The 12,292-nt window shown below is 34.6% G+C and overlaps 1 protein-coding gene across 35 annotated transcripts in view; it reads right to left on the bottom strand.

Moving 5' to 3' along the window:
* Window positions 1-12,292, bottom strand: part of RIMS2 (regulating synaptic membrane exocytosis 2) — a 445,269-nt gene that overhangs the window by 155,396 nt on the left and 277,581 nt on the right. For all 35 annotated transcript variants that reach the window (XM_041470636.1, XM_041470623.1, XM_041470624.1 and 32 more), the window contains 2 exons: window positions 5,922-6,078; window positions 2,553-2,669 (listed from right to left, as the gene is read on the bottom strand). In XM_041470636.1, coding sequence (XP_041326570.1) covers window positions 2,553-2,669; window positions 5,922-6,078 — 274 coding nt within the window. The remainder of the gene's footprint in view (window positions 1-2,552; window positions 2,670-5,921; window positions 6,079-12,292) is intronic.

Below are 12,292 nucleotides of genomic sequence, written 5' to 3'. Positions count from 1 at the left end.
CAATATACCTTAGAGAACTTAATGCTGAATTATGTAGAAAAGGAAGGAAAGAATTTTCTTATTCATGTTCTCAGTCACATTTTAACTTAGCAACTGAGCATGTCTATAAGATGGTGCTATTTCAAAATCCCCTTTTTGCAAGCAGCTTCAAAAGCTGTTTCATGGAAACAAGAAGCCATCAGAGCTGTGGGAGGGAAATATGTGATTTGTTTCCAGAGCCAAGTGTGGATAACATGTAGAGAGACTACAAACCTATACAAAAATGCAGTTTTCAACTTCCCCCAACTGCCTGCACTTCTAGAAGCTTTCAGGAACAACTCTATTAAAGAGCTACTTTAGGGATACTACTGGGATTTTATTATATAGCAGTGACAGTATCACAAATATTCATTTAAAAAATTAGAAATTTAATAACCTTTCCATGCACAAAATCACTGATGAATTAGCAATGAATATAAAAAAAAAAAATCCATTGTTAATATTGGAAATAGGGTTTTCCTGTTCACAGACTGCATATAACAATAGAAGAATAACTAGTCAATAATTTGATTGCACAGGCAACCACTCACCATGTGCAAAGAGGAGAGTTTCTCTGTGTGTTTTGGAAAATACAGACGACATATAAAACCATGTTCAGAGATTCAGAGCATCCCTCTCAAGCAAACCCCTGTTAATCTAGAATGGTCGTGAAAATTCAATAATCTCATTCTCCAATCTCATCTCCTTCTGACATTGTTTTTCTGACGTATTATTATTTTTCAAATTATTTTTCTCTAAATCAAGTCAGTCCAGGAGGGGTTATTTGATTGAAGGGATGGAAAAACATTGTGGTACCGAACTTCAAGAAACCTTGCACAGTATTTATCTGGGAGGCAGCAAATGAACTCACACAGTGAGCAAATGCAGAGCATTCCATAAGGCATACCCAGGCTCTAAGGATGAGCTTAGATCCTGTTTCAAGGATGACTGGTCTAAAAATCAACATAACATTGCATCCCAAAAGCATTCTATAATAATATTTTAAAGAAACAGCTCAAAATCTTCAAGTTATTCCCTTCTGTATGAAAATCATATTTTAATTAATCAAGTGAATAGATTTTTTCCCAACATTTAAACAGTAATATTAAATATTTTAATACAAAAAAGAGGTTGACTTATAAGCTACTGTACTGTGATGAATACAGCTCCTCTTCTAGGTGATAAACCCTCCACTGTTTTTTCATTAGCTTTATTTTTGCCCATTTGACTTTTTTATTCTCCGAATTAAATTACAAACCACTTTGACTAAATTTGGGGTTTAATTCCTTTTGATACTTTTTTGTAACATATCTTTGGGAAAAATTAATTATTATTTTTATCTTCTGAAATTAAAATATTATAATCCTTTGAAAAGTATTGTCTTGCATTCCATATGATCATTGACCATCACATTACTGGTCTCTTAAGAAATATTTATATTTTCTGTTCGATATTGCTAACAAAAAGCAGCTGATTTCTCAAATTCTTTGTATTACTGTTAGAAAACCCAAACATGTGTTTTGGTGTCACTTGAAGCATAACCTGAGATAGCTATCTGTAAAAACATTCACTTCAAATAGTAGTCCTATATTCCTCAAGATTACAAAACATATCTGTATTACTCCTTGGTATATGCAATTATAAAATAAGACAAAAGCTAGCATTATACCTCTCATTATAAAGTGCAGAAATTTCAACTTGGTGCAAAAGAGCTGAAATATTTAAAAATTAAAGGTAATAAATGCTTTTTCATTTTCTACCTGAAGACAATGAGGTGGAAAAGACCAATGATTTTTTTAATGTAACAAAGTCATTGCCACAATTAATTCAGTAAAATTAACTACATTGTTCAATTATTGCTGAAATTCTTTTACATCATTAAAATTCACAGAGGTTGCTAAAGCTCTGCTTACTGTCTGGGAAGTTCCATTAGGCAAAACATTATTCATAGTCAGATGTGCCTCTAAACACAAAGATTGATTTCATAAATGCCGTCCTAATAATCTTTTCTTTTCTTTTTTACCAAGTGTCTCAGAAGGTTGAGCAAAGACAAAACCAGAACACAGTACTAGAATATACTTTTGTTACGTGTGAACTGCACTGTATCCAAAAGGAGCATTACATTAATACTGAGCTGAAATTATCTATTTTTATGCCTCTTTATTCAGCAGCAAAAATGACCAAGTCTGCTGATGGATTTTTTAAAAAGATATTTAGTACTTAAAGAATTCACTAACATAACACACAAAACAAAAATATTTTTATTGAAAAGGATAACTAAACTCTTCAGCTACTACATTATACATTTTCTCACAGATTTTTTCAGATTCCCTCCTGGCCAACACACACTCACTGGACAGTTTTGCCAGCCTTATGTGCACTGATATTTTGTAATGTATGTCATGCCACCAGTGGATAAAGGAGAAATGCTAATCTCTGGGATTAGGTATGTAATTTATTTTAGCAAGCTACCAGACTGAAGTTACTCACGTTGATGCCTGGGCAGCCGTTCCTAATTCCAGCCAGGTGCTTACCTCTCTCTGTCTGGGGAGTAGTGGTCGTCTACAGCTCGGTGTCTGTCCATGCGGCTCAGGGTGTTGTAATGCGCAGCAGTGGATCGAGTCCCTCGCAGTCCCTGATCCACATTCCGACTAAGGAAAAAAAATATCACAGGCTGAGTTTTGCCTGGATGACATCCTCTCACTGGTGTCTACAAACAATTATCAGCAATCATGCTGGTAACAAGATCTGTTAGCTGACCAGACTTTTCTATGCATTGGAAGTAAAATCATTTTAAATCTTACAGTTAAAAAAAAAAAAAATTCTCATTTAGAAAATGGTGCCAAGTCCATGATAGGGATGGAGTTTTCTTTTTTTGTTCCAATGTGTTTCTTCTAGAAATAAGAGGAAAGCTTTTTCATTTCCTTCATTAAAAATGTTAATCTTGCACAACATTTCATTAGTCTTTCCAGACTTTAAGCAAAAATTCATTTATGATGGAAACTTACACTGTAAATAATTTTTCATGAGTTCTTGATTTTGGCTTTACTATAAAGATGTAAACTGCAGTAAGACACAATGGGGACTTGTGGCTGTTACAGTAGAGTGCAGCCTGCTGAAAACATGGTCACCTGAATTTAAAAATAGGACTGTATGTGGTACCCACTTAGTGGGTTAGTGCAGGCTTGGGTAAAGATCACCTGTACTAATTGAGACCAAAGCTTTGCCTATGGATTGTTTTGCTTAGTTTTTCTATCAATACCTACTGACACACACTTTACTTTTATGTGCTCTGTAAAACAAATCCACAAGAATAGGAAAATAGGAGACCATGGTTAACTGTAATAATTATTGGATAATGAAAACATAATTGTTTTGTATCGATTTGAAAATAACAAACTGGATGCTTCCTTCCACACAAAGACCAATAAATTCTTCTGTCTCCTGTCCTTTACTGCAATCTGCTGTAATGTGGGCCTCAGTTTCCTTTATTTTTTTTAGTTTTATATCACTCAGTTTCCCTTTCCTTTCTTGTCACTTTGTCTGCCCTTTTGGTACTTGTCATACTTACCCTTAGTCATTTACCACTTTCTGACTAGTGTTAACTTGTACATGTATCCTTCACAGCTGCTGCCATGACATTATTTATTTCTGCATATAAGTGCTATAAAGATGTTTCATTACACATAAACTTTTGCCTTCAGCTCTACCTCATTTGTCATAAAGCATTTTCCACTCTGGCATTCATGAATCCAAATACTGGGTTTACTCCGGCTAGTAAAGAGTAACAAGAGCAGTAACAATATCTTGTCAGCTACCACGCAGTGGGACTTTGGCAGAGTTCATTAAAAAACTAAGTAGGATTGAGGACTGCAAAATGGTTTCTAAAAAATAACAGCAACTTCTATGGCCCAAAATCTCCTGGCTGCAGAGGTGTCAGTAATGGGAAATCTCTGGGCATGCAGAATGCTCACTGCAATTAGGACATCTGTAGACTAGCACATGCATAACAAATCCACCTGAACAGGGTGCAAAATGTAATTGATAATTCTTGTAGATTTCCTGAGTAGGCCTGCATTTTCAGTAGAACTAAAAATGATATTTCTGTAACCCATAGCTTATACTTTTCTTCTGCAAATCCTCAAACTCTCATAACCCAATTTTCTGAGCTCAACAAGTCCTCAAAGAATTTGTTTGGTGCGTGGGCAGGGAAATATTACTCAAATAATGCATTTGATTCTGACATTGTAGGAAACAGCTGCAATAAATTCAAAACTATATTTAAAAATTTAGCTTTAGGAAAGTTAAAAAGCAAGAGATTTTGAACATGTAAAGAAAGCCAAGACTACGAGAAAATTAGAAGTAGATTGTTCAATGGTGTTAAACAAGCATTAATCACCAGCTTGGGTAAAAGTTCTGCCAAAAATGCACCCAGCATGCGTGCAGACAGGAAAACATAAAAACGCAAACATACACACAAAGAGATTTTGCTCATATTTATGTCTATATCCAAGACAAATAACCTCTAGAGATTCAGCATAGCAATTACTTAGGCTGAAATCAGTATATTAAAAATCAGAATAGGTCCCTTTTTGTCTACCACTTATATCTCATTTCAAGTCAGGCTGACTTGGTTTTAGATGGGTTTAGATTTCAAGTAGAAACACACAGTTTCTGCCTCTTAGCTGTATGAGATGATGGGAGATAATTTGGAATCCTAATATCTCACTAATGCAAAAGGGTATCATATAGGCTACATCCATTAGAGGAAATGGTAAGTAAAAACATAAGTAAAACATTATGAAGTCAAGAGAATTTTAACTTAACAAAAAGAACAAAGATAGTAGAAAGGAAAGCAAAATACAAGAGATGTCTGAAAGAAACTGAGAGGAACACGGACCTGCCAGGAAATATGGGATAACAGACCTTCAGTATCAGAGGGGAATTGTGAACTTTACAGGCAAAAGAGAAAACTTCCACTTTCATTTCAACTGAATTATATCATCTGGAAACCTACCCATACATATGGATTGTTTTGCTTAGCAACAACATAGCATACATAGCAACAAAAGGGCTGGAAAAGAGGTTTCATTCCCATTTACATCTATCCTTCTGCTTCCTTTCTATTAAGAAAGCTTATCCTGCAGAGTACTAAAACAATTATTATATGTTATCCAAAGCACTAGCTTTTGGAAGAAATTTCCTGGTCTACTTTTCTCAAGATAAATACTTATCAGATATCTGCCAAGATCAGGAGATGATATCTTTCACTATAAAATTGTATGTCTGTCAGTTTATTCTTGATGATATAGAAGTATGAAAGAAATAGTAGAAAGGAAGCTACTCTGGGCAGCAAGGGAGGCTCCCTAGAATCCTAACTCTACAGAAATTCTACAGAAATATAAGGGTTGAAAACATTCACTGTCATATGAATGCTAAAGAAATATCTAACTATCACATACTATAAAACATGGCACCTGTAAATAGTTCTAGGAAATGAAAATGTGGAGAGATATTTTTCTTGCCTTGGATTAAACTGTACTGAATTTTGATTAAAAACTAGATATAAATAGGCAGAAGTAAGAGACAATTATGTAATCATATAATAATAATAAATAATATAGTAATAATAAACAGTAAACAACATAGAATTATATATAAAGTAATATAATTTATATATTTATAAGTAGGCATCATATTACACTTTTATATATTATTAAATTTATATATATTTATATATAGGCACATCACTATAATGTAAAATACCCATCATCAGCTTTACATAATTTTGTAAGATATAACCAATTCATTGCCATTTTGAAAGTCTGGAGATTATTTCCAGCATTGGTAGAAGATCAGTACCAGTTTAATTTACATAACTGCACAATTCAACAAGAGTTTACCTTTGTGGGGGAGGGACACTGGGAGACCACGATCTAGTCCGTCCTATACTATCTCCACGGTGAGGGGACCCTGATCGAGAACAATGGTTAGATGACATTACTTGCTCTGGCACTGACAGTGTTGAACTTTGAAGATCTCTCCCGTTATGTCGGTAATCTAAAAAGAAATGCAAATATTCAGTGAATCTGAAGTTGCACTTTTCAACTTCCTGCCGTGTCTGTAGTAGTGAGAAACTCAATAAAAGATGGGATTTGACCAAGAATGTTGTCGTGTGTTCTTGGGTTTTATAGTAAAACATACTTATGTAAAGTTGACTCCTGTGATACTTTATTTATGTACAACTACAGTTCCCATAGTTATACTTTAAATGTATAGAAATTAATACCATGCACCAAACTGGAGACTTACCATTTACACTTAATATGATGTATTAATAATAAAACAAATTAAACTGATTTTTCCTTATAATAAAAACCCTAACTATGGCATTTTTAATTAAAATTATACTGCAAATGTTGTGAATAATGTTTTTCAAACAGAAATGTCCATAATTAAAAATTAATCCAAAATTTAGTTTACAAATTTGGGATAGGAAGCTACTGTGGAGTTAAATAATGAAATTGGATTCAAGAAAGATTTGTATTTCAGAAATAATTAAAGTAACAATGAATCAATGACATCAGATTTCACTCACAATTCTGAATTTCACTCACAATTTCTTCACAAATAGCAAGAACCCTGGCCTAATTGTAAATAAGCCTAATAGAAGGCATAAATGGTCTAAGAAATGCCTCCAAGTTACACTGGAGTAAAACGCAACCACATGGACACTTAACACAGGTTTTTAATAAAAATCTGTTTAAAAATCTGGATGTATTAAAAGTGATGGTCTTAATGTAATTGAAAAAGTTGATTTCACTGTCCCATGGTGCAATACACTCTGCGGAAAAAAAAATGCTAGATATACAGCAATTTCAAGTAAGTCTCCCCAAATTTTGTAAGGATTAAATTAAAACACGATGATAAAAAATTGAAGACTTGCAATTGTTAACCTGATTACAATGCTTAGCAGGAATAGGTCTTCAGAGAGTTGCTGGTGGCTATGACAATTGATATAACTGATTTCTTTGTTCCAAAGACAGTAACCAAGAAAAGAATACTTAGAGAGATCCACCCGGCACTGGAAAAATTCTTGCTCATGCAACTGTTATACTTTTCCCATGAGAATCTTCCAAGAGTAGAATAATCTTCTGCTCATGATTTTCTTATTTTTCTTCCTGGAAAATGTTCATTAGGACCTAAACAAAACCTTATTAATTCATTCCACTTTATGGTTCCAAGTATGTTCAATACTTTCAACTGAGTACTCATATTCACTGCATGGCCTTACAACCAAGGATATATATAAACAATCCTAATTCGTAAACAACTTCTTCCCCCTGTGTTTAGGTGTAAACTGCCTTTTGTGTATCTGGTATGCATACATAAAGGAGGGGGGGGCGGAAAAAGCACATCACCATCACATTCCACTAATATAATGATGCTGAGGATGACATAGTCTCTCCTCACTACACCACAGTCAAATCATGTAATGTGTATCTTCAGCTAATGAAGTCAGTAATGAAATACTGACTTTTATCCTATATACAAAGTAAATTTATTATTATAAGCACTGTGAAAACTTATAGGGGCCAGTGCAACATAATTCTGAGATCACCAAAGGCAAAACAGGGGATATTTTATCTGTGTTTGAAACAGGGTGTTATTTATCTCCTACACTAAAGTGTAGGAGATAAATAAATTTTTTCAAGTCATTCTGGAAATCAATACACTCTTCAATTCTGCAATTCTTTAACCAGACGTAAAAAAGCTAAAGTAACAGCAGTGGAGAGCCCATCCTGCCGCAGATGAGCAGCCCATCCTGCCCATCCTGCATCCTCCTGGCAGGACCTGTGGACTTGTGGAGAGGGAAGCCCACCCTGGGGCAGGTTTGCTGGCAGGACTTGTGACCCAGCCTGGAGCAGTTTTCAGGGGCTGCAGCCTATGGGAGGGACTCATGCTGGAGCAGTCTGTGAAGAACTGCAGCCCATGGAATGAACTGACATTAGAGAGGTTCATGAAGGACTGTCTCCCATGAGAGGGACCTCACCCTGGAGCAGAGGGATAGACTGAAGAGTTCTCCCCTGAGGAGGAAGGAGTAGCAGAGATAACATGTGATGAACTGACTGCAACCCCCATTCCTGTCTCCCCGTGCAGCTGAGAGGGAGGAGGTAAAGAACCAGGGGGAAAGTTGATACCAGAGAGAAGGAAGGGATGGGGGCAAAGATTTAAAATTTCAGGGGGTTATTTTCTCATTATCCTACTCTGATTTTATTGGCGATAAAATAATTTCTCTGGTTGTCTGTTTTGCCCATGATCATAACGGGGAGTGATCTCCTCCTGTCCTTATCTCCACCCAAAAGTCTTCAGTTATATTTTCTCTCCATGTCCAGCTCATGAGGGCAGTGACGGAGCAGTTTTGGCAGCCACTTGGCACCTAGCCAGGGTCAATCCACCACACATAAATGAGCAGCAAGTTATTATAAACTTCTAGATAGTGAAATAAAAAAACTCCATTATTTACAGTACAGGAACAGTAAGAAATATTGTCTTATTACCCTAATAATGCATATCTATTGACAGAAAAGATAGAGATGGTTCTTCGTATTCTCTTTGTATTCTCCATACACAAGGATAATTTGTTGCATTTGGAGATGGAAAACAATGTAGAGTAGTAAGATGAAGAAATAGGTAAATTCTTTGAAAAAATCAGCAGTTTCTATAATATTTGGTATGTACAGAAGTATGTACCTCAAAATGTGAGGGGAATGAGCAATACTGTAAGATTTGCTAGGTGAACAAACATAATGAAGGGCAAAGTAATCAATTAACAAAACACACAAAAAACCCCTCCTTTAAAATTCTAAAAAATGCTAAAAAAGACTGAAAAACTTCTAGAAGTGAGAACAAGTAAATCAAAATTATTGAACTTATTAAATCTGCACATAGAAACAAATTAATTACTTTGGAACAAAAAGCCTTTTCCAGCTCTAATTTGTTATTGTAGTTGACCAAATGAGCAGTATTGTTGCAATAAATCAAAATATATTACTTTGTAATTAATTGTCAAGTCTAATCCTGATCAAATATGTGCTTTACATCAATTTTGAGGTAGTCATGCATTGCTTTCTGGTAACTAACAATGGTACTGCTTCCTTATGACAATAACAAAGGCAGAAACAATCAGCATTCCTAGAATTTAGCTCAATTTTGATAAATTATTGCTATTTTTTTGAAGAAAACTAGAGGTTTTTAGCTGTGATCAAAGAAATAGATTAATGTTGTCTAATAATACTGTTGCCAGAAAAATTGTCATTTATAATTCATTTGCCTTAAACAAAAATAATTATATTTACAAACTTCTCTTTTTCCAACAGGTCACACATTGAAAAGCAACTGTTCAAGTAAGACAACCCACTAACTTGGGTTAATGAGGTAATTTCAAAGTTATCCTTCAGTTTTGTAGAGTTAATGTAGCTCTGATTTAACTGCCTGTACTGTAGGTATTATTTAACTTCCAATTTTAAAAACTATTGCACATCCTGGAAATAAGGTTAGAGAAGTTAAGTAAAAAACACTTTCTTGAAAGAAATTATAGACAAAAAAGACAGGTCATAAGGGCAGTTTGACCAATGAGTTGCTATTGATCAAAGCAGATATTTATAGCAGTAGTAAAAATAGGATAAACATTATCCTGCTTGCAGCTATAAATATTGAGTCATTACCATAGAATCAAAGGCTCTATAACTATGGCAAGCCTCTTAAATCAACGTAGAGAGTACACAACACCTGATAATCAGTGTAGAGATAATCAGTGGTAAACAACTGTGAGCTGCAGACACCTAAAAGACAGACACATGATAAAGACAACTGCAAGGCCACCACCTTCTTCTGTCATGGGAAGGTTTCATTAAAAACTGACACATATGAAGAGAGGGATTTTACAAAGCACACTAAATACAGCTTCTTCAGACCTGAAGTTTTAGTTTTAACTGATTTAAGAGAGACTACTAATATATTTGACTTAAAATATTAATCCATACAGTATCGCTGTACTGTGCTAATATTATGCTATGCAGGGTACATGTTCAGTAAATACTGATGATTGAATTGTTATTAAATTATGAATCTCTCAGGTCAAAATTGCAGAAAATCACAAACTTCCAAATATTAGGTTCACATCAACAGCCCTAAAATGGCCCTGAAAAGAATTAACGGAAGTGTACTAATGAAGATTTTAATTTAGATGCCTTGCTGCTTGATTTACTTGAAAGAAACTCTTAGCATGAAAACTGTTCTAGAAAGGCAGTACTGGAATGGCTGCTCATCACAGGCAACGTAATTGACTTGTTTCTGACACTGATGTTAAGTGATTTTTTCTCCACTTTAACATCTGTATTTGATTGAAACATCAAGCTTTCAGATATTTAACTTTTTAATACTCACAGTGGTTGGGCTTTGAACAAGCACTAATTAAAAACAATTATATAATCAAACTGCCAGAAATGCTTAACATACTAACATTTCACATATGGGCACTTTACAGAGAGTTCAGTTCTTTCATACAAATGTGCTCAGCTTCTGGGGTGATTTGCACATCTAAATGAAGAAATTAGATGTCCTCTAAAAAAATTGCTGACAGTCACTGATCAAATAAATTGAATTATTGATATCTGAATACTTTATAAGTTGGAGATACATTATGAATTGCTTTGGGGAATTTTTTTTTTTTATTAAATATTATTCTGCAAATGTGGGAAGAATGAATGAACAGTTAAAGGAACGAGTAAACATTACAGCAGGAACAACTGGTTACTTGCTGCATAGCAACTCAGTTCCTCACAGGTATATTTAGCTCTACAGCACTAATTGTATTTATGGGCCCATTACACTTGAGACAATTCTTTTCTTATGGAAAAGCATTCCCACACAGTAACTAGAGCTTGCTGAGCTTTCAGTGCTTGATATGCAAAGCTTGGGGGAAAAAACCCCAAACCACCACAGGTACTATAAAGATGTTTCTTCTTAGTTAAGCACTCATCCATGTATATTTGCATCTGTCCAGCAAGTCCCCTCAATTAGCCTCCTCTTCACACTGTTGATTGGAATTTATCTGTCTTTCTTGCTACATTTCCTTTTTAGAAGTGCTCTTCTAAATTACTACAAATGCAACCCACCCCAACGAGTGACCCCCTTTGTGAGAAGTATCCACTAAGAGCATCTCTGATAGGAATGCAATATCATTGCAATTTTCATTGTCTGTTAATGCCTTTGTCACTCCACAGATATAGGACTGTGGTAAAATATAAACTAACACACCGAGTTCATATTTCCTTAACTTTCCTCAGAGTGCTCTTGATAATTAGTAATAATCTGAAAATAAAACTTGAATCAAGTTACATCTTTACTTTCAAAGTGGAGTGATATAGCTTATATTTAAAAATAGTCTTGACTAGTTTTGACTAGTTTAAAGAAAAGCATTGAGAGAATATGTATGTTTGAAGAGAAAGATGATTTGTCAGCTGAGGAAATGATACTGAAGAATTTCTTTATTTTTTTAGATAATAAAAGTATTACATTCAAAATTTAAATAAGATAATGAACATGTAAAATGGACAGTATATATTAAGAAAGAAAACTATAAATGAAAGAAAAGCTTGAAGAATTATAATAATGTGTAAAGAACTTTAGGCAAAATGTTGTAAAAAATATACAAATTATTTGTTTGAAAGAAAGGAAAATGGGTAAAGATCCATTGATCTAGGCAGTCAGTCTGATTATCAGTCAGATAAGGACTATTTAACATGGCTTGAATTTCAGTTTGGAAGAGGGATTTTTGTGATACACAGACTAACATTCTTAAATCAAGAGAGAACCCAGAAAGAACAGATTTTAGAGCAGGGCACTTGGTATCAACATGCAATAAAACAAAAACCTTGTCAGCGTTTACATCTGAAGTTACTGGGCTTTTGGGTCACTATGGGCTCCCATTTAGGGCTAGCTGGTAATCTGGTAATACAATGAAATCTGTATTTTAGTAGGGATAGAAGTAATCCACTCTATGTGCTAATGCTGTAAGATGTCTTTCTATTGAGGCCGTTGGTTTCAATCTGTAACTAAAGTGTGTTTTCTGCATCTGCTTTGAGAAACAATCACCACAGGATTCAGGAATAAAAATTCAGCTCATGTTATCAGCAAATAGAGAAAAACACATTTCCTCTGCAGCAAAGGCTGCAACATGACAGTGAAAGTATTCTTTTGAACAACGGAT

This window comes from Pyrgilauda ruficollis, unplaced genomic scaffold (genome assembly GCF_017590135.1).
Source record: "Pyrgilauda ruficollis isolate IOZ18807 unplaced genomic scaffold, ASM1759013v1 scaffold25, whole genome shotgun sequence".
NCBI classification, from domain to species: Eukaryota; Metazoa; Chordata; class Aves; order Passeriformes; family Passeridae; genus Pyrgilauda; species Pyrgilauda ruficollis.
Note: the sequence above shows the minus strand (reverse complement) of the source record. Positions and strands in the feature narration are given on the sequence as shown.